We start from the raw sequence: 24,073 nt of genomic DNA, 5'->3' as shown, positions 1-24,073 counted from the left end.
GCTTTACATGTAAAAAGAAAACAGGAGATAGGCAGCTTGTTATTCTTTGTAATTTTAATTCCCATAATTTAATTGGTTAAAATGCAGACAACTTCCACAACAAGTTCCAAAAATAAAGAAAACAGCAATACAGTACATTTGCAGATAAGGGGGAGGGATTTGTTAAGTCTAAAGCCCTGTCTTTAGATGGTACTAGACAGTTAACAGCATAGCATTCACATCATGGCAACAGAGACAGCACGCAGCAGGCAATCAGCAGGCCAGCAGAGGATTGGGCTAGATTATATTTTAAGAACGTCAAAACTAAGAAGTTATGCTAGCACACTTAGGGAAAATGTAGCTAGGATGCCAATAACAGTTACAGTATGAAACCTCTAACTATGGATGCTTTCATGGAGTCAAATCTTGCGTACTGATGTTTTTATTTTTGACGTTTTGGTAAAGGAGCCACAATGTTTTGATGTAGCACATCATTGTTCAACATGCCCTTCTTCAAATATGTTTTTTTTTCTACTAGCTTAATGCTTATTCCGTAGCCAAACTACCGCAGTTGTTAAACTGCCATGTGAAGATTTTTGCCATATACACTGCGTTACGAGCCGTTTTAAAACAAACCATCATAGCAGGAAGGCACATTATATTGCAGGATTTTACATGCATGTTAGTGAGAGATCCTTTGGTGGATCTTGCTGTGCCACTTTCTATCGTCACTGGTAATCGCCACTGCAGGTGTCGGGCTGATTGACCACGGCCTTTCAGCTCAATATTGCATTACAGGGAAACAAAATTACAAAGTTATTCAGCCTTTTCAAAAATAATCATGAAAAATTGTTGAATTTGTACAACTCGCAACCTCGCTCTCTCACACAGGTGAGACTTCCCTGGGCAAGAAAAAGCGAATGGATATGGAACCCATCCACAAGAATTATCAAACCACTGCGCAAACAACTTTTGTACAATTAAATCCGCATCTTTGAGAAACGCTCAGTGGTATTCAGCGCTGAACATTCCCGTAATTGGCGTAACCAAACGAACATCATAATGACCTTTCTAAGCCCAGCTCACCCTACGCAAATCACCACCCAGGTTGAACTCATATATGTAGAAAAATATAGCTTAATGAAATTTATATATCTATTCATTTTCTTTTTTATTAATATTTTAATCATATCCCCCATGTACAGTTGTGAACTACACGTAGAGGCGTTAAGTAACATGGGTTTCATTATTCACGCCGCCGAAACAAAATGGCATGAAACACCTTCCACAACGCCTGGTTATTAAATATTTAATCCGCGATTAATAGTTAGTCTTTGATTGGCATTTGTAGGTAACTGCAATGAGATATTCTATAATATGATTACAATGTAAACACCACAGTTACTGTATCCAACAAACAGTAAAGCACAACATTACAAGGCAAATGGCCATTTAATGATAGATTTGTTCTTGATGAAAAATATCATGATACACAAAAGAAAACACTTTGCATTGGTTCAAAGCCACACATTTGTACACATTCCAAATCTGGTGACTATCTAAAGGCAGATTACAGTGGGGTCTGTCAAACCGTTTTCATTACATCGACATTTAAGACCCCCTGATAGCGTGTTCAAATGCATCTGGACTAAAGTTGTTTTTGGCCTCATTGTGGTGTCGTGCATATCAATCTATATCTTATTTTGCCTATATGTGTGTACGTGTGTGTGCTGGATTTATGGGTTCACTCACCCTAAATTCCATTTAGGGCATTTTGGCTGTTTCGGCACATTTAGTATACAGTACAGTATGTAATATATTGGCATTATCTGTAGGGCTTTATTAATGTTCTACTATGACTAGACTGAACACACTGGCAATCTTTTATATAATGTAAATAATGTGCTTTTTAAAATACACGCATTTGTTTGGATATGGTTTGTAATAAGCGAACACTGTCAAACATCATGGCAATTCAACATGAAGATCTCCTGAATCTTTGGCTATGATGTCTCCATAAGGGGATCAAAATAAAAGCATCCAAATTCACCTTTTAATATGTAGTGATTCAAAGAGCTCAATTAATAAAAGTGGGTTCAAAATAAAAAAATACGACTGATATGACTGTTTAGGATAATAATACATGTTATTGGCATTATCTTATTTGTTTGACAGATATATTCGTTTAAGATCTTGGAAAATGGCTCGTCTTTTTAGTGATTATATTTGATAAGAGAGGACAGGATATTAGTAACATTTTTCATCGTTTCTATATGCAACTGCCAAATCTAGTCTAAACTCTTCTCAAATGTAACAATACAAGACAACCCAAAACTAAAATCCAAAGCTAAATATAATATATACACAGTAGAAATGATAGTAGCATACATAAATCTAAATATGACACTGGCATTCTTCAAACCTGTCGTTTTAGGGTCTGAATGGTATCATACCTAAAAAAAAGTTTGCACATTACCCACTACAAACATGATTTAGCTTAGAATATATTTGTATTTATCATGAGCACAGTTTTGTTTTGTTACTGAGCTTGTCTTTAAGGGTTGGCTGAGGTATGTTACCAGCTGCACAGAGTTTAGCAACGCAGTATGTTTTGGACAGCAGGAGGTCTTTCAGCATCACTGCTAACATCAAATCTACTTACAAGTTTTCCAAATAAGACGTGCAGCTGTACTGCACACCACATTTGGCATATTTCAAAACAACATTGCAGGTGACAACACATTTTGTGCCAATATCAACTGTGTCATAAAACTAACTCTCTAATCCCATTCTTTATGTGGTTGTTTTTAGTGTGAGTTTGGCAAATGTAACAGTTAAAACCGCAATGTATGTTTAATGTATTTGTGCACATCAGTTCTTTACCCTGCTGAACACGTATAAACGCTAACTGCAGAACTACAGATACATGAGAAACATTTTTGAAACTTTGAAATGTATCACTTCATCTCGATTTCATGATAATGTTTCAACAAAACAATAAAAACGGAAATAAATACTCTTGACAAGATTAAGGATTTTAAGTCGAAGGATTCTGGATGCTTTTCCAGGCAGCATTTGAAGACTCTCCCCACCCTCTGGCTGTCCCATAATCTTGATATTTAATATTCTCTGTCTTTCTCGCTTCTTAACCTTCCTAAAGCCTCCCTGACCGATATGTGTCTCAGACGTAAGGCAGTATGCCGTAGACGAACAAGGCCATGACAGCAGCGCTGAAGAGGCCGGCTATGGGGACAGTGACGAACCAGGCCAGAAAGATGTTCCGGAAGAGCCGCCAGTCCACGGCCTTCCTGGAGCGGATCCAGCCCACCGCCACCACTGAGCCCACCTGCAATCATCACAAAGCGTACAATCAGCAGTAGCATGATACACAACTATCATATAACATAGACATGGATTTCAGGAATCTGTTGTTATTGGTTCATATTTTGTTATTCTCTGTGCTTCAGTGAACAGGCTTTTAAGTCCTTGTGAAACGGATAACAGGGTGCAACTTTATTTCCTGTCATTTGGACACGCCCATCAGTACAAGATAAGTCATCAAGGTTTCGAACCCATCTCCTGAAGAGGATGACTAAAGACGAACGTTCTTCCAAAATGAAGATTCTGTCATTAACTCATGTCATTTCAAAACCTGTATGACTTTGTTTCTTCTGCAGAACACAAAAGATATTTTGAAAAATGTTGGTAACAAAGGCTGTACATATTCAGTCAGTGGGTACCGCTGTTGTTCGGACTTCAAAATATCTTGTTTTGTGTTCTGCAGTAGAAAGACATACGGGTTTGAAATGACGAGTAAATGATGACAGATTTAAAAAAATTTGGGTGTTCTACACTTTTACATTTATTTACACTTTTAATTTTCTAACAACCTAGCATGGCGTCTTTCTTTTTTGACACACCAATTTTTTATTTTAAAGCTCTCGAACTAATGATCTAATGAGCTAAATCATGTTTGTCAAATTAAGGAGACATTCTTGCAGGGCTGGAAAATTCTGGACTGCCATATGAATGTGCTTAAAGCCAACAGACACGGACTCAAGGTGCCACGGACACAAGAACTCTCATTTTAAATGTATGGGATCCATAATGTTCTCTAATATCTGTTCTGAACACTTTGGAATAACAAAATATATGGATTTGATTAGTTGGACCAATTCCTGGGTAATGGCTAGTCCATAAAAGTACCACAAGGTAAGAAATCAGAAAAAGGTAAAGCGTTTCTCTAAATAAGAAATGTGCAGGTCGTCGTGGTTTTTTAAGAATTGAGACCTAGTGTCCACTGCTTTAACAAGGCCATTATCCTCCACTGCATTGATCATTTTCTCCTTCTGCTTGACGGCAAAGTCACATCGTGCCTAACAGGGCAGCGGGTGGAGTAACATTTCCATACATGCTGTGCGACTCAGGGCTGCTGGTGACAGGTGTTGTGCTAGATACAAGAGCAATCTGGCTGTTCTTATACCGTCAGTGTAACTGAAGACCCCATCACGGGGGGGCTAAAACTGGAGCAAAAGTCAGCCCACAATCAACAGACAGTAGATTTCATTATCTTCTTTAAGATTGAAAGCCCTATACAGATTTCGCATTGACTTGTAGGACACATACCCAGTTCTACGACCTTATTAGTATCAGTTGACAAACATAAGTGATCAATACGAACATGACGGAAATGTGACTCCACTGTTGAAATGACTGTTCCAGTTTATTATTACCGCAATACAAGCGGCGTATCTGGATGATGCTAATCTACACGTTAGCTATCCATCAATGACACTTAAATTGGTGTTTTGGATGCTATTTTGGGAGCAAAGACTATCGCAGGCTGGCGATAGTATTCCTAATAATTCAAATACCCAAGATGTACCTCATTTTTTTATCTCAATCCAGGCTTCCAAAGTTTAACACCCCTGAATGCCCTTTAAGCACAAAGCGACCTGACATCTCTATACAAACCTCACAAAACTAAAACTGAGGATAGCTCATCTCCACACTACAGGGATCTTTGGTAACAATAATAAGTGTTTGTACGGATGTGTAGTTGTTAGTGCCGGGATTCTTTTTTGAAGATTTGTTCATAATAGCTGAGGGATGTGGTATGTTTTTAGCAACATGTACTGTATGTTTGACAACTAATAAGTATTAACAACTTGTATGATAAAGGTGCATTAAAAGATAAACAAACAATGATTAAGCGAAATGGAAACCAAGGGTTGATGCTTGTTGTTTGTTACATGGTGTGGTTAACATGTTCAGAATGTGTGCACTATGTCGTACCTTCTAAAGGTTCAGACTTTATTTCGGGCGGTTTTAAAACTACTAATCACAAAAACAATGAATCAATCAAATTATGAAGCTGCAATCATGGAGTTACACGTTTGCAGAAATGAACGCTGATTGGTTGTTCTGTGATTATTCTAATAAAGCCATGGGGGCGGAGCTTATCACTACCAAAAGACTATACCAATACCTTGCAGTGGGTGGAGCTTATAGGAATGCCCACATTTGAGGCAACAAGCACCGAAAGAGCGCTCATTACTTCAATGCAAAATCCACTGTGAAAAGACGACAGATGACAAGACAGAGACACAGATAAACATGTCAGACACACGTAGCAAGACACCAGTGACCCGAACCGATGCAATGACAAATACACAGCAACGTGACACGAGAGGATGAGGAGGAGTCAAAAAGATGAGGTTGTGAAGCACCACTTATACATATATCTGTGGAGAGAAGACTGTTTATTTATTCTGTATGCACAAAGCCTTGGAGAAGAGGAGGGGACACTTGTCTTTATTTCGAAAGAGGCTTGAGAGCGCTGTTTGCCTTAATGAGGGGTTTTATTGTCCCGCCATTGACATCAGCGTACAATGAGGTGTATTTATTTTCAGCTGAAACAGTGTCTAAGCCAATGACATCAGTAACTGAGATCAGAGAAACTAGAGTGCCTGCCAGAGTAATCTTCGGTGTAAAAAACATGTTTAAACAGCGTCTTCATTTAACAATTTATCATAAATAAAGGGAAATCAAATGTGGCACTTTTCACAGATTAATAATAACAATATAAAATGTGTAAAAAGAGTTTTTTTCTCTAAAATAATCATCAACTAGCTACTATGAGGTCAAACTAAATGTAATGTAAAAAACCCGAGATTTTATTATAAAAAAATAAAAAATAAATCACAGAAAAGTGGAAGACACGTGATCTGTGTGCTGCTTATCACTGCCGTAGATTTCCATGACTGATAAACACAGCAACCCCTTTGCAAAATATATACAAATGTCAGATTTGTATACTGCCACTTATTATAAATGCACACAAAATCCAGCTCAGTTGGCAAAGCGTCTTCTGTGCAGATACTTTCCATTATCAGTTTCAAAAAGCAAAAAGATGCCTACGGAGACAACAAACCTATACATTATTTGTGGAAAGTGCCAATCCGAATTTGTGTTGTTCCTTATCAATAGCAATTACATTATACAGTAAGAACCCATAAAAACAAAGGGCTCCCTCCTCTCCCCCGTCGTGCACACAGTAACCTGAGGGTGGTCTGCTGATGTCTGACCCGAGCTTTACCTTGCAGTGTGTGGTACTGATTGGGAGTCCAATATTAGATGCCAAAACAACAGTGACCGCTGAGGCCAACTCGATAGTGAATCCACTGCGGGGAGGGCAACAGAACACAACTTTATACAATCACACCTGCGAATACACCTGTAATGACAATGCATGCCACAGAGAGAGGCTGCCAGACACGTACAGCAGGCGGTCGGGGAGGAGGCGACGCTTTAACAGGAGCATGCATGCGAAAACATGCAAAAGAGGTGGAAAAGGTGATGCAATAACAGGAAAAGGGGTTAATTTACTGAATTCTTCCCTATGAAGCGTGCACGTGCGAGAACGTGACAAAGAATCACAGAGCAGAAACGTGTGCATGCACGCAGATGGAAAGAACAGCAGGTGATTATAGTTGTGATGACAGTCTCATACTGAAAAACTCTCATGTGGCGTCAACACAAACATGCACATACACGTTTCCCTTATTGAAATAAGAACATACTGTAGTAAATTACATTTAATTACATAATTTATATCTGTCATAATTTATTAACCCTCATGTCGTTCACAACCTGACACTTTCTTCTGAGGAACACTAAAGAAGATACTTTGAAAAATGTCTTGGTGGTTTTGTGTCCATTGTGACATTTTTCTAAATATCTTCTTTTGTGTTCTGCAGAAGAAAGAAAGTCATACAGGTTTGAATTGAAATGAGGGTGAGTAAATTAATTCGATCTAGTTTTCTAGCCGTTTGCTAAGCTGGTTCATGTAGGTCTCCCAGCATGGCCAAGATGGTGCACAGGTGGTTTAGCTGGTCAGCAACTAGGTCTACAAGCCCAACTGGCTTAAAAGAGCCCATACCCCTCTCAAACCCACAAGCCGACCAGTCTGAACAGACCTGGAGATCAACTAAAAATAGTTTAAGATGTTTTTTGTCCAGCAGACTACGTAAACCCACAAACACACACAGCAGAAGCAAAAACATGTGGGCAAGACGGGCACAATGCACAAACAAGCAAAGACAAATCCCTGACACATAGAACACCCATCTGATGTGTCATCGCTAAAAAAACAGTCTTGAAATAAGGCAAAAGCATGGAGGTTACTATTCCAGGGTTTAAAAAAAACTCCTTCCTGTCAACAAACATCAAACCCAACGACCAACCTGACATGCTGAGGGCATGCTGATATTTTTGTGAGGTACATGAGTTCATCATGGGACTGGGAACATTGCCACCTGATCCACACTTCAAAGCCGGGGTTTGGAGTGGATTGTCAAAACATGCAGGATTGTGGAGTGACCTCGTAATGGTAAACAAAAGTCACACACGCTGAGAAACTGGGAAATGAGATATGAATCGAAATACTTGTGACTATCATCTTTGTTATTTTTTTCTTTGTTGTTTGTTAACTACACTAGACCTAGTAATAATTATTTTCTAATTAAAATGACCATGCACCTCGGTAGGATATTCTGTGTGGTTTACCAAGGTGTTGTTATTTGGTTGCTACGATGTTAAGAGAAGTTGCTAGATCGCTGCTAACCCTGTGTTACAGCATTGTCAAATGTCTCGGAGCCGTCTGTTTAAAGGCCAAACATAAAGCGCATGTTCTTATTATTACCTCAAGCTCATTTGTTTTTGACAGTTTATCATGTTACTAAGAGAACGCAAGGTTACAGAGGCCATGTGCACAAGTGTCTTGCTAAATTTAGCAAACCCAGGCAGTTCTAGGTAGAGGGTCAAAATAGTGACTGGTCTCTTTAAACTGCCTTTATTTCAAAGTGGCTTAAAAATTGAAATTACGGTCATTTTGCTGTGATGTTTAACCTGATTTGCGGTGCCAACACAAAGAGGGATTGAGGGCAAGTACACGAAAGAAAAAAAGAGATTCAAAACAGAACTAATCTAGCAAGATTTCAATATCAGATAAACTGTTGTGACCCTGCTGGCAAAGCACATGCTCCAATTCTGTAGGCTACTATTACACCTCAAGGACAGACTTGTTTAGGACCAAGTATAACAGTTTTGTCAGTTTTGTCCAAATCTAATTTAACCCTAAACATGTTAAAGGAAGTTTTAAGATTTTAACACAAATATCTTGTTTTATAATACATAATTACACTATTTTTAGGGCCGGAATAAAATAGATTTAATTTGGTCTGTGTCACCATTTTGCTTTTCAAAAAAATCTAATTTATTTTCATTTCCCCCCAAATCATAAAGCACAAAATACTAATACCAATGAAGTATTTTCCTGGTCTTTACTGGACTTTTAGACCAGTGTCTACAATAAATGACCACAACCCGAGCTTCTTCTCCATTTAGTTGCTTCTGTAAAAAGGCTTTCATAGTGTAAAATATAAAACCAGGTTAATGGAACGTGTTTTGGACATGGGTTTACCATAGGGGGCCACTCATGCGAGAATCATTCATAACAGTGCTCAATTAATGAGCACATCTGCATGCAACAGCAGCACAAAACAACTTCAACATGCACAGGGATGCTTTCCACCCTCAAGCCGATCTCACCTGGAGGGAGTAATGGGCGTGAGGTCCTTGCCCATCGTTTGAATGACACGTCGTCCCCAAACCCACAATCCAGTGCAGATTCCTACGCCACCGTAGAAAAGCAGCCAGACGGGTGTGGCCGCGTCCTGCATCACCCCACCCTGAGAGTAAATCATCCACAGGGCCACCAAAGGACCAATGGCATTACTGCAAAACAGATGAATCAAATAGATCACACATTATTCACAGAAGAGATCAGAATTTACAAACGCCTTAATTCACAGGTTAGATAAAAGAAAATCACTATTATGGCTTCATGTCGTGACCGATTTAAAGGAACTGTACACCCAAAAATTCTTTTATTCAAAGGTCAACAGTAACAAGCATTTAAAAGGCTATTTGATCTATTTAGAGTTGCACTTTACATGTCTTAAATGTGAATGTGCCAAATCGTGTGCGGAGTACTGAACTAGATCTGTGGCACTGAACAGAAAATGAGGGCTTGTTCTCAGAAGATATTAATGCTGTGGAATGTGAGGGAAATGCTCACTGCATTTCGCTAATGAATGTTAAATAAACTAGGGATGCACCAATATGTATATTTTGGCCGGTAACGATAACCGATCATTGTTGACCATTGGAAGCCGATAACCGATATATTGGCCGATATACGAAATCTTAATATTAAAGGGATACTTTACTAGCAAATCAAAATTTTCCCATGTTTTACTCACTACCATGGCATCCTAACTGAATATGGTTTTCTTCTTGAAGAATAATGCAGTCTGAGTTATAATACCACGTATCTTTTTACTTCCAAGCGGTAGAATGGGAGTGAATGGGTGTCGACTTTTCGAAGCTCCATCGAGCAAATAACTGCTCGACAAGGCTCCGTGGTCTTAACAAAAGTCTATATTAATGATAATGTCTAACATCCATTATCCCTCAGATCCAGGTGAACAAGAGGCTTGTTTTTCCAGCAAATGACGGTGAAGAAAGCTCCCGCCCAGAGGAGGAGGTGTCCTATTGGCTGAAAATGAAAAATGCCGTGTTCGAATTTACGACACGCCTGCATCATTTGCCGGAAACACAAGCCTCTTATTCGCCTGGGGATAACGGAAGAGAAGAATCTATTTACAAAACGGTTCGATTCAAACTGAATCTGTTCAAGAAGAATCTGTTAGATTAAAAAAATTATCTATTGATTCTAGAAATTGTTTGATTACAAATGAATCAATATTCTATTAGATTAACATAGAATCTGTTGATTCAAGAATTTGTTTGATCTAAAAAAGGAATCAGTTCAAGAAAAGAAGCAAATAGTTGTTTTTATCATCCATTTGAATCCATTGTGAACAATCTTTGACAAACCACCAAGCCTGTGCACCAAAAACAGATTTTTCTTCAAAATGCATAAGTGATAAAAACAAAAGTGATAATAAGATGGCACTTACAAATGGCACCTCTTAAGTAGTTTATATTAGGTCTACTTTAATTTTATTGTAATAATTAATTAAACAATAATTGAACACAAAAAGTAAAGAATACAGGGGCCTCAAGAGACTTCCTCATACAGCCACTAGATGGCGGATCGACGTCATTCATAAAGCATTTGTCTGCATGAATGTATGCATTAAGTAGAGCCTTCAACGCATTTATATATATATATATAAAAAAACAGTACAAATGGCCAGTCTACTCATAGTTTCAAGCCAATAAATCGTGGAATGGCCTATAGAGAATAGGAACGTGACGTCAGCAGCGCAATGCATCCTGTGACTTTGGGACACCGACACTGCAGTAGAGACTTCAAAAAGGTAACTTAGATGTTTAAATCTATATTATACGGTTAAAAACGCATTAAAATGTAGAACTCTTGATGTGTTATGAACAGCCATATCTGCTCTCATGACCGGAGGGGAAAGCTGATCTGAAAAGAAGTGCAATTTTCCGCTTTGTAGCTTAGAAACAACACAATGCAATTTAATGAAAATAAACAACTTGGTCAAATGTGGCTTTGTCATTTGCATTTATTATTATAGATTGATAATTTCGGATGCGCTTGAATATACAAGCGCTCACACAATGAGAAATGTGCAAAATACGTTTAGAAATGTCATTTGTGACCTTCACTCTGTGTCTTCCCAAGCTCCATTTTATTCTGGGTATCGAAAATGTTAAAGCATATCATATAGACGTCTCGACTTCCAGCCTCAGGATTTTCTGTATGCGTCACAAAACACTGTTCAGTTTCCCAATTAATAAAAAAATGACACAACATGCTTTTTAAAGTACCAAAACAGCTGTGTTTGGCGTCTATTTTTCACGGACTCTCTGGATACAGAAAGATAACTCGCAAAATTATGTTCTGAATGAAGCAGTCGCTCTGCATTTAAAACAAGCGTGTGCATGACGTAGAGGGCATAGAAAGGATCCTGTTGGCCGGCTGGATGATGACTATGAGCACAAAGCCCCATCCCACATTATCCAGTCATGAATTAAAATAATTCTCATTTATGCAATTTACGCGGGTGATCCCAGCGAAGTCAAAATACAGAAATCCATATTTATACGAAAAAAAAAAATCACATCCCTGATTTCTATATATTCGCATAAAATATATCCTAGGGGCCATCAACACTTTGTTAACTTGATCACAATGCTGGCACTCATGGACAACTTTCTTCAAAACACTCACAGAGAATATTACTTGAATATTTTGAGAAGTGCCATACCTGACATCATTCCCACCATGCGCAAAGGATCCAAAACACGCAGTGAGGATCTGCAGAAAGTGGAAGAGCAGGAAGACCTGATGCTTGTCCTTCTCCTCTTTATCCTCATCGACGCAATCCTCCAATGGGCCTTCAGCAGGGACCCGGGGCTCCCTTTTATCCGCTGCGATATTGACATCCACATCGCCCTCCTCCGCTTCAATCTCTGCCTCGGCAACTGCGTTACAGTAGCTGGAGTAGCTATCGTAACGGAGCCTCTTTTTTGAATAGAATGCTGTGTCGCCCACTAGCTTCTCACTGTCCTCTGGTGGAGGGGCGCTGGACTCTGACCGTATCAGGGGCTGCACCGGCATCCCACATATGGCGGCCGTGTAGCATGTGTAGCTGTTGTTGCGGCGGAGGTGCCGGTAGCTGTTGTCAGTACGTGAACTGCTGCGTTCGTCCTCTAGGCGGCCCAAGTGGATCTTGTGTAGGAGGTCCTTGTAGAGACCAGAGTCTTTGTGGACGGTGTGGTAGACCTGCCCATCACTGCGCATGTGGCCATCAAAACTGAAGCCACCATTGGACACAGGTGACTTGAGACAGCCGTTGGTCATGGAGTTGGTGCGACCTAGACGATAAAAAATTGGTCCATGTTAACTTATGTAAGGTAATGACTAGTAGAAGAGTAGGTAACATTTTGTATCGTACCATACACCCTGCCGTTGGGCAGAACAGTCCCTCCATTAGCCAGACTGTTGAGCTCCCCTGTGGACTCTTCGGTCAGGGGTAGAACAGCATCGTTGTTTTTGGCACCTGGAAGCTCTTTGAAAACTGGAGCCTCCTCTTCCTCCTCTGGGATTTTATCTAAACTCTCATCAGAGATGCGGGACAAAGCATGCTCTTTCTTCAGACGACCTGTTTGGGGAAGAGAAAGATCAAAATCGAAAATAAAACTAGTGGGCTTTATATTTAGTTATCTACATTCAGTTTGCGGAGCAGATGAGGAAGAGAAGGATTTACAATATTAAAAGCACAAAATCACGCATATACAGCCATGGAAATAGAGACAACCCACATTTTCATTTAATCAGCATTTATAGATGAGTTGTGGTCCGTCCAATTCAGTGTCGGTTGAATTTCAACAAAATCAAACCTCAGTGAGCGACAAAGTCCTCGAACAGCAATATTAAAAGACTGAGGGCATATCTTGTAACTTTTCCTAAACACATGCACAGATATAACTGTGAATTGGGCTGTGAGAAAAAGTGAATATGAACTTGTTCAGTGGTCTGAAAAACACAGAACATCTTTACTGTATACTGTATTTATCTGCAAATAAATTTAGGTAGAAACTATATTTTTAATGGAAATTTGGTAGAAATGGTATTAGTAGTTCACAGAATTAACCAGAAAGAATCATTTTACTCAAACACATACCTATAAATAGTAAATTCCGAAAAACTGAAATTGGTCTCCTATTTGTTTAAGCAGCTGTATAACCACTAACAGACTAAATTGTACAGTCTTACATGGTAAACCTATGTCTATTAAATAAGTACCTAATCTGAAAAAATCTAAAGCCATTATTAATGCAACAATAATCTAATATGACAGTTCATGATTGTAAAGCGAGTGTAAACATCTCAGCGATTCATTTAACTAAGATCTCTCTGCTAAATCAAAACACCTGTGCAACCATAATAAATATAAAGATTGTTCACAGTCCGTGTTTAACCATGATGTTCTCAAATAAACAGCTACGGTTTATTTGCTTTTCATTACTCTCAACGTGAGCCCACAAACCCAGCGCCAGCAAAAGATTGTCTTTACGTCACAGAACACCCCAGCAGAGCAGCAGATGTTAGGCAAATCCTTCCACTTCTGAACTGATCCCGATACCTCAAACAGAGACGCATCGTTGCCTTTTCCAGAGACAGATTAGAAATAATAACTAATTTAAAGGGATAGTTCACCGAAAATTTCCCCCAAAAAGTCTGCATTCATTCATTCACCCTGTAAATGAGACTTTTTTTCTGTGTAACAAAAATGATGATATTTAGCATAATGTCTCAGTGGTTCACACAAAATCAGTCAATGGGAGCCAATGTTGTTCGTTTACCCACGGTCTTTGAAATATCTTCCTTTGCGTTTGCTGAATAAAGTCAGTCATGGTTAAAATTTAAAGGTAGTGTCCTAAAATGTCACCATGACCAAAAACACATGAATAACACAACCAGGTAGTGTACATGTTACAATGGATTTGTAAATGTGCAGAATTTAGGAAAGGCCAGGTCAAGGTATTAAAAATAAAAGATCTAAAACAAGCATCAACCTCAAGCCACGAGTATGCGTGAGTGAACAGGACAGTACGTACTTGCTATTTTTCTTCTCATCCAGGGGCAAACAAAAAACCAGACCAGACCGGCACATACCAGCGCTCCAGCCAACGTAATGAGGGCAATAGACCAGACGGGGAGCATCTCTAAGCCCAGTACTGCACAAAAAAACAAAATAAAAAGCGTGTGAGACGATCAAAGACATAAAAGCACACCCTAGTGAGAGTTAAAAGCAATCATGTGGATTTATCTTGAAAAAAATTTTATTTGATGTGGCAAGCATCTCCAAAACAATGTTCCGGATGAAGTCTGCTTATGCTTAGATTCAATGCCACTTATTAAGCAACAACAAACAAACTCTTCCAAGATCAAAGACGTCCTTACAGTGGACGCGCTATCACTTTAAGACAGAAGTGGCTTACGGGGAGCTCCGGTGTACATGATGGAGAAGGTGTTGATCCCGATGGTTGAGGCATAGAAGAGGGGCAAAGCACGAAGACCATTGGGAACAGGATCATCCTGTAACAGAGAGAGTAAAGAGATTTTACGTTTAAACAATATCTGAGATATAAATGCCACAGATTCAGACGGGATTAGTTTTTCTGTTTATACGCTTTTATTCAAATGAGAGACCATTTCCAGTCTGTTCTCCACTGTCCTATGACTTTAAAGGCAAAGGCCCCTAAAATATGACTTGGAAAAAAACATGCACAAACTAATATTTTGTGTATGTTGTGCTGACTAGCCTGACGGTGGTCTTGAAGGGATAGCTCACCCAAAAAAGAACATTGACATTCATTGACCTCCATTGTGTAGACACAAAACAACGGAGACATTTCTCAAAATATCTTCTTTTGTGAAGCACATAAGAAATATTCATTGACCTCCATTGTGTAGACACAAAACAACGGAGACATTTCTCAAAATATCTTCTTTTGTGAAGCACATAAGAAATATTCATTGACCTCCATTGTGTAGACACAAAACAACGGAGACATTTCTCAAAATATCTTCTTTTGTGTAGCACATAAGAAATATTCATACACACGTTCTAAACGGTATGACTGTAAATAAATAATGAAAAAAATGTTTAATGTGAACTGTCCCTGTAAGCTTCATACCAATATTGTCCTCCCACGAGTTGCTCCACATCATGTTTTATGGGTGCTTACACCTTTAAAGGGTGCTCATATAACTGCATTCTTCATCTCACGTGAGTCTACTCTTCGTTTGCTTACGCGTATAACTTTTTTATGAAGAAATAAATACACAGTGCCCTTTTAATGTCACTCTTGAAGTAATCCCATAGTAAAATAAAGGCAATGTTTTACAGCTTAAAGAAAAGTTTGTTTGGTTTGTTAACATTTCTAAACGCTGAGCATTTTAACATTCCCTTAACCACAGTATTGCTGTGGCCACAGGCATTTCCCAGCTCTTAAAGGCACAAGAGTAAAGTGTTTACAGCAGGAGCGCGTCTCCACCAGAGAGACGTTTGAAAGGTCGACTGTATAGCAGTCACAGATGCTACATTTGAGCTATTGTCTAACCAATTCAAACAGCCACATGCACAGTTGTGTGGAAACGGCTTAATGCACGTTAAATATAAAATATAATAAAAACGTGACGTCTTAAATGCACCGGTGATGGACTGCTCTATAACACCGCAGACCATCTAAAGGCCTCTAATGCACTTTAAAAGGTTTATATCGGGGTCTGAAGCAAGAAGCAAAGTGCTTAGACCTGTCTGAGCACATTGATACATTTTCTGTCTTCAAATTTTTTATAAGATTACAAATCATTAAAGTGAAGTGATGTTAGACAGGTGCAATAGTCGACCTATGAAGTTAAACTCACCTTGCTGAGAATGAAATATCTGATGAGGAAGAAGAGCAGGCCAGACATAAGACCAGACAGCAGAGGGGAGATGAACCACGACGCAACTGCATCAAATAAACAGTAATTACAAAATCAATAGGGTGCCAACGTAATGATGCGTTATGCAGCTACAGAGGAAAAAGGCCAATACGTGACATTAAACAAATTTAACATCTCGGTTGCAAGACAATTTACGAAAATTAGATCATGTAATTTCATGCACACAATATCGAATCATACAGAATTACCAAAATATGAATTATGCATAAACTATATACCATGTGAAACCACAATAATACAGCCAATACAAGGTTGAGCTTAACATAGCTTCACACATAGTTTTCACATGCTCCAATGTGAAAGTAAACAGTGCATTATGATAGAAAAGATTTGACCAAAATTACCAATTTTAACCAGCTGCATCCACTGTACTCCCCTAGTGCCAATAGCAACCATTGAGAAGCCAATTGTAGATCCCACAATGCAATGAGTTCCAGAAATGGGCAACTTCAGAAAAGAGGCAATGAGCTGCCAAACCGCAGACCCTGAAAGAAAAAGGCATTATGAGTGGGAGCTGGAACTCTTTCCATCGGTCCTCATTATATTTTCTAGCCTGAATTATTCAAACACCGTAACACTGCTGCTTACAAACATTTACTAAATAATGTAATGCAAGCGTAATCATTCAACAAAACCATGGTCGATGAGTGTTACATAATCAAAAGAAGGAATGGCCGTGATGGTCAACATGTCATCATGAAATAACTGAGTATAGATCCAATTGCTGAAGTTGAGAAATTTGTCTATATTTTATATGTATTTTGTGTGTGTGTTGCTTTCACTCACGTCCCAAACATGTCTAATAGTTAGTTGGTTAGTCAAGTAGTAATCCAGCCACCCACCAACTAGTCTATTCTGATTGTAGTTTTACACAACCGTAACCTGAAAGGGGTGATTTTGCGATGATGACCAGCTGGCATTAAATAATACCACTTAAATGGTCAAAATGTGATTTTTATATTTTGTTTTGCTTTTCAATATAGTACAATACAACTTCAAGTCAAATTTAGCAAAACAAATAGGCTAAATTTCTGAAAGAATGTACATGGTATTGTACTCCTACAACAAAACACTTAATTAAAACGTGCCGTTCAACATTATAGACTAGATTATGAATAAACGAAAACTGTTGGATTATAGGCTACTACACTGCAAAATCATTTAGAGAAAACAAACATCCCTGCAAGCAATTCTGACTTGACAACCATTTCAGTTTAGATACCTGTTTGGTCGGATCATGTAATTTATAGTATAAATAATCTAAATTAAACCTGAATTTTGAAAGTTTAGCCTCACACTCTCCTTAAATGTCCAGTGCATGACGTCATATGTTCGCTTCTTTGCCTTAGGAGATCACGTATTTACAAACGCGCACTATAGAGCAGTTTTTCCGTTTAGGGCTACTGTAGAAACAACATGTCCAATTACTTGTCAGGGGACCCGCGTTGTATGTCGATTATTTTGTAAAATCTTCATAATCCTCTGAAGACATAGTTATGTATATTGCATTACTGTCAATAGATCCTCTTAAAAACGACACCGCACTTTTAACTTTACACATTTCTGTGTCTAGTTAACGACAACACATTTTGTGTCCCTTTTATTTATCAACACAAAATGATCAAATTCACATATTTATTAACACCTCTTTTTTGAGTGCGCAGCTAAGACTTAACTCCCTCCAACACGATTCCCGCATTCCGGCAGTGAATGAACAAATGCTTGGGTAAGCTTCCCTGTCATTAATCTTCAAAATGATACGTTGAGGTATGCACTAGACGATCCATTACTCACCGACCATGGCGCTGACCTCTCCCGCCATCAGAACAGGCACGGTGTCATTATACAAACTGACATCTATGATTCCCTTCCGTATGGTTTCCCCGACCTTGGCACCAAGGAGAATGGAGCCCATCGTCTCAAATATGGAAGCCAGGATGCAGGCCTGACGCAACGTCACCACCCCTGAGCCCACGGCTGTGCCAAACGAGTTCGCCACATCATTGGCCCCCACGGAAAAGGCCAGGATGAAAGCGACAATGAAACCAATCACGACCATCCACAGGTACGATTCCAGTTCCATCTTGGCTTTATTTACGAGCACAAACAAATCCAAAAGAATCAGCTAGAAAAAACTGGAGCAAGGTGCTTCTGGAGTAATTCTCCTTCTTTCGCTTTTCTTTCGCCCGACTTCCCCAGGCAGAAAGAGTTCTTGGGGGAGAGGCAGACTGCTAACTAAGCCGTTTAACCTCAGTTTGTGGAGTGCTGAGCAGTGTAGGCAGGAGAGAGCATTCCATTGTTTGGCCCTCTTAGTGTCCTGTCCAGCGAGAAGCCTTCAGCTGTCAAAACAAGAGAGAGAAGGAAATTATTACAAAGCGTTCACATTTCCCTTGTTGATACAGACTATTAAAAACTAATAGTTGACACAAGACAGGATCATTAAAACTAGAGATATAAACAAATAAACGATTGATTAAACAAAAACAAGATTTCAAACAGCACAAACATTATTACATAAACCAAACAGAAAGCCCCTCAAGCTTGTGCAGAAACAGACCACCCCACGACTACAATGACACAGCATGTACAGGTGCGAAGAGGACACAATGTGTCTAACAGAAAGTACATCTATGATCACTACGGCTTCACACCTCGTCTCTAATTCTTGGCTGCGTTTCAGGTTCAAGTCTCCCACCCAGTTGGCTCTAGACTAACCGAAAAACACAGCGAAGCCGCAGTCTCTAATACCTTCCTGCTTTCGCCAGCCTAAGATTCTTAGTGGGTCAAATTCACTTGAAAACGGCAGGTCTGTAAACGGGCCACTATGTGCTTGCTGAAATCTGATCAGTGCTGTTTATCGAAAGACCGTTCCTGCACCGCGGGGAGGACAGTTCGGTATTTAGAGCATCAGTGAACCGCTGAGGACTGCATGGATTTTAACACGTTATGCAGATATGGGAAACATTTATACGGCGATGCACAAAAAAGAAGTAATACATCAAATAGCGTGCAAATAGCTGATACCGATGTCAACTCAAGAAAATGGCACATTGTTCAACTTCACTAAGCCTTTTGTTTAAAGGGAATTAAATGTAAACAGTGAGAAAGCCAGACTAATACATTCTCAAGGTATTTGTTGACTGTGTGCCGGAATCACGTGAGGAGCAAAACCTCACATATCAACATCACATGGTTGTTGACTTTGAGACATACAGTACAAGCCATCTTTTGTGACGTTCACACATGAGGGTGTCAACACAAAAAATGTGGTTTGTTTTGAGGTAAAAAATACTTTCCAGCAATGACAATTAGAAGTATACCATTTGTAGGTTGATTTCGCCTCAGTGGCTCTGTGGTGTTATAAAGACACTGAAAGCATTGTTTGAAAGCAACCAGTTTTTATTTTGGTCCAAATATTACACACTTTAATAAATACTAAATAAAATGTACCTCAATGTCATGGTACATCAAAGAGCTCAGTCCAAACCCAAAAGCACCAGAACAGCCTGTGTACTTGCGTAATGAAACCTGCGCCAGGACACGTATATTAAGATTTTTTGTATGCATACAAAAATAAGAGAGAGAGGACAAAGGAAACCTCACCGCAACAATCCAAGCATAAATTGTTGGTTAATCTAAGAGGCAAAGCATTCTTGAGACACAAACGTCTTGCGCATACTAAACAACCGGTCTGCATTTTCAATAGATCCTGTTCTTATGAAATGCCCTGACTGATATAACCGTTACAAAACATTTCCAAAAACTCACGCAAAGCCAAAACACTGAAACCCTCATGTGACTTCAGAACGGGGTGATAAGCTGACACAATTTGGATGAAATTGGACGCTTCTGCAGCTCTAGGAAATTTGAGGTCTATTGGTTTTTGGCCTTTAGCTCTTTTGCTATATGCGTAACAGCGTCGGCGAACGAATTGTTGACAGCTCCTGTCAAAGCCTATTTCTCAAACTACTCTCAAAATGACACACGAAGAACGAAATAGCATAGGAACTGACATAAAACATGATTATTTACAGATTTTTATTTAGGTTTTGTAGTCAGTTGCTAAAAGGAACAGTTCACCCAAAAATGAAGATTCTGTCAACGTTTACTTACCCTCATGTTGTTCGCAATATATTTGCATTTCTTTACTCTGGTTAACACAGAGAAATATTTTTGTAAGAATGCTTGTAACCAAACATTTCTTGGACACCATTGACTTCCAAAGTAGGAAAATTGTTGAACATAAAGAAATATATTGTGAAGAATTTAGGGAAGCAAACACTTTGTCCACTATGTTAGTCAAGGGTGACCGTGAACTGTTTGGTTACAAGCATTCTTACAAATATCTTTGTGTTCATCAGAAAAAAGAAATTGGGAACAACTCGAGGGTGAGTAAGTCATGAGAGGATTATCATTTTTGGGTGAAAAGTCCCTTTAAAACAGATAAGCTGGTTTAAAAAGCATGCCATACTTGCATTTCATTACATATTTATGGGCTCATACGTTAAAAGCAACAACAAATACTTTTCAATATGTACCAAATAAGCTTACAAATCAAAAAGTACACAGATTTACACAACGTTTGTGTCTAAATGTGTACAAATTGGTCTCAAAATTTGTACAAATAGGAGTGCAAACCCTTTAAACACCCTCTTGGCAGATGATGGTGCATTGCATTCCAAAGCTTTATATAAAAAATACCAAGAAACTCAGTTTGCGAGTGGGACATTTAATACCAAAAACCCATGGGGGAACGTTAAGCAAAGAAACCCCATAATAATAACTAACTTGGAAATTACATGCATTCAGCTAGCACTTTTGTCTGTGAGTAGAGGTGCGTCGTTAACTACAGACGTAATAAATATCGGCTAGTTTTTACAACGTACCCCCACTTGACACTGACATGCCCCAGTCAAACATATGAGGCACATACACGACCTGTTGCATTGGAGACGCGACGCAAAAAAAAAGCTCAGCGTGCCGTTAAACTGCAACAGTGCTGACTGCGGCACTGTAAACACTAAACGGGTGTACTCACCTTCAGGCTACGCAGGGCTCAGATTTTTCCTTTTTTTGGATTAAAATGGCTTGAAAAATGAGAAATGGACGTATTAAACGTAAGGGATCATGAACAAAATAATGGAGAAATGCAGTGATGTGGATTTATGACAGTGAGAAACCATGAAACTGGATTTGGAGAGAGAACAAAATGATTACACCATGGTTGAACAACAAAAATAGATACAAAATTGTGAGATGGAGAGTCAAACGTGTTGCAGGACAACAACGGAGCGATTCCCATTGAAAAAGCTGTCACTGCAGTCTAGACTGCTTCTTAAGCAGAGCCAGCAGCATCACGGGACAGCCTGCCAATCCTGGAAGCTCTGAAAGAAAGCGGTAGCTCTGAATGGCCGATGCTGCATGGGGAGGAAGAGGAGGAGGCGGATGAGCCAATGAGATGGAAGACGTCATGAGGAAGGGAGGGTGAATCCATTCTAACAGTCAGGAAAAGGCATTGAGTCAGACCAAGGACATTCAACGCTTTATACACGATGTGCTGGCACCATTATACCTGCATTATGTCTCACTAAAGGCACGCAGTGCAAGATAAAAGCAAAAACAACAAACACAATGTAATTTGTCATGTAGGAACACATCAGAAGGAAACAATGATATGTGATGAATATAGAATAGGAAAACACGATGATTCATCAAATGCTATAGTTTTATAAGATATGCAAATCAAATGTCAAATGACACGGACAAGTTGAGATTCAAAATTAACTTTTTGTCCCCTTTCAAGCACTAAAAATCATTCTTTATCTAGATACATTTTAGTCTCTTTCTCATTTATAACCCATTTTTTCCTTGTGACGACCGTAAACAAAATGAACAACAACAAACAAATGAAAGGGGGACATCAATATTGAAAGATTTATGTTTGATATAAATCTGCTACAAGGAGAACAAATTGAATTGCTTCTCATTACAAAATCTCATACCAGTAATAAACGTTTTCTTGTTTTATTCTTTGGAACAATCACGGCTTTCAGCGTGATGATATCATTATCATGTGCCCCTGCTTCACAACCCACCTCTCCTTCCAAACAAAACAACAACCAGAAACACGAAGAGCGCCGAAGCCCTTCCAGCACATCGCAGACCGCCCCACACGCCACTGACTCTTGAGAGATGACTGAAGTCCCCAAACTGATCAAAGCACCCTCGGGTCACGCATCACTACAGCACAAAATAGCCAGACCTCCAGAAACAAATCCTTCATCCGCCGCTGAAGCTGTAGCTAAGGTGATAGACGTGGTTATTGGAACTCCCTCTCAAACAAGAGCCGTCAGATGGGGTTGACAGTCTGTCAGACACCGTCATAAGCAATTCAAATCGAATTTCTCAAACATGTACGCAGCATTGTCTCACAGACTGAGCGCACTAACGGCATAATGTCATCCACTCAGTTTTATCAACTTGTCCTGTGGCACCAAAGTAGCAAAAACAAGTCTGTTCGGTCACAGGCATCATGGGAGATAATATAGGGGTGGTTTGCGAATGTAAATCTGCAAACAAACAAAGGACGCCTACAGCGTGCCATTTAACTTCTTTTAGTCTTTTGTTTTGACCGTGTAGAAAACAAACTGAAAAAACACAAAATAAATGTCAACGTAGGGAATGTTTTTACAATGTTTACAGTATCCATTGTTTGTCTGTTTACAACGTCTCCGATGACATAACAAATGAGGAGCCTGATATTTTCTATGAATGCAACGATTTGTTGTCTTGCCGCATTGATTTAAAAAGACTAAGTCATGACTTACAGTTGCATTGGTCAATAGTCAAAGGTCAAAATTTGACACAGAACTTGTTTATCCCAAATACTACATACAACTTGCACAAAACAATCTTCAAAAAATATGGCACAATAATGTTCTTTTTTTATTAAAGCCGTTCCACCTGAATGTTTTATATGTTGCATTGAGTTGTTTTAGGGTCAACATAAATGTCAGCAAAATTTATGTTTAATGCCCTAACAAAAAATATTAGTATTTCATTTCTCAACAGTGTAGAATGTCAGGGTTTGTTGACGTTTTCGGATCCATGTGAATTATCTCTAAGACACTCTGATATCTGATGACAGCTCTCCTACAACATCGCTCTAGTCTCAGGTCAAACATGCAAAACTTGCCTTAAGACATTGACATGTAGTTGACATTACTTTTCTTCCTTTACAACAGTAACTTGAAGTGGTCAGACAAAAAATCCATTTCATCCTACATCTCTCTCAAATGAACAAATTAGCACTTTGTTATTCCTATTAAATAGTTACTCAATCAAATCCAGTGTTCAATGTATCAAAACTAAATACTTAGAATTTGCATAAATCATCACTTTTGTGTCAAACTGAAAACCATTAAACCTAAAGAAACTATTTCCACCTTACCTTTTCGATCTGCGAATACAAAGTTAATCACATGCATTCTGCGTCAATGAACAGCTCAAAAATAGCCCACAATGGAGCATATACTACTTCCTTTACCCACCCCAACAGAGACATTGATGGTTTCAAATGTCTGCAAATAGCTGCTCTCGCCCTGATAGCAGGGTGCTCACTTCCTAAGTGATAGCCTGACCCTTGGGTGCTGGAAATAGTCGTGACACATGAGGCCGTAGAGCGCAACCAGCTGTCCGCATATATATTCTAACATTAACTGTAATACACACAAAACACGCTCGCAGGAATACGAACAAGGAGGAATGGCAGACAGACACCCTCTTGTGTGTTAAGTATCACTCCTGCGTTAGTAATTTGATATTTTTAGATGGGCACTTTGCTGTCTCTGTGGTGTTAGTGTGAGTAATAAGCGCTTAGGTTGACCATTATGGAAAATATAATTTTTCACGTTTCCCAGCTTGAATGCGTTGGAACGTTAAGGTGTTACGCTGTTAAATGTCATTCTGCCACGCAGCTCTCAGCAGGATAAATGTCCTAATAAGACCTGGAAATGG

The 24,073-nt window shown here is 39.1% G+C and overlaps 1 protein-coding gene across 3 annotated transcripts in view; it reads right to left on the bottom strand.

Moving 5' to 3' along the window:
• Positions 1-46: 46 nt before the first annotated feature.
• The window catches only part of slc20a2 (solute carrier family 20 member 2), a 28,808-nt gene continuing 4,781 nt past the window's right edge, over positions 47-24,073 (bottom strand). Inside the window, exons 2-11 of one of the 3 annotated variants that reach the window (XM_079467777.1) lie at positions 17,852-18,396; positions 16,402-16,542; positions 15,977-16,062; positions 14,545-14,641; positions 14,161-14,280; positions 12,495-12,701; positions 11,805-12,414; positions 9,091-9,276; positions 6,578-6,662; positions 47-3,325 (exon numbers count right to left, since the gene is read on the bottom strand). In XM_079467777.1, coding sequence (XP_079323903.1) covers positions 3,161-3,325; positions 6,578-6,662; positions 9,091-9,276; positions 11,805-12,414; positions 12,495-12,701; positions 14,161-14,280; positions 14,545-14,641; positions 15,977-16,062; positions 16,402-16,542; positions 17,852-18,140 — 1,986 coding nt within the window. In that variant the 5' untranslated portion in view covers positions 18,141-18,396 and the 3' untranslated portion in view covers positions 47-3,160. Of the gene's footprint in view, positions 3,326-5,467; positions 5,553-6,577; positions 6,663-9,090; positions 9,277-11,804; positions 12,415-12,494; positions 12,702-14,160; positions 14,281-14,544; positions 14,642-15,976; positions 16,063-16,401; positions 16,543-17,851; positions 18,397-24,073 lie in introns of all 3 variants that reach the window. The other 2 variants (XM_079467778.1, XM_079467779.1) reach the window with 2 other exon arrangements.

The sequence above is a fragment of the Barbatula barbatula genome, assembly GCF_947034865.1.
Source record: "Barbatula barbatula genome assembly, chromosome: 11".
In the NCBI taxonomy this organism is placed as follows: domain Eukaryota; kingdom Metazoa; phylum Chordata; class Actinopteri; order Cypriniformes; family Nemacheilidae; genus Barbatula; species Barbatula barbatula.
This window is presented reverse-complemented; position numbering and strand designations above follow the sequence as displayed.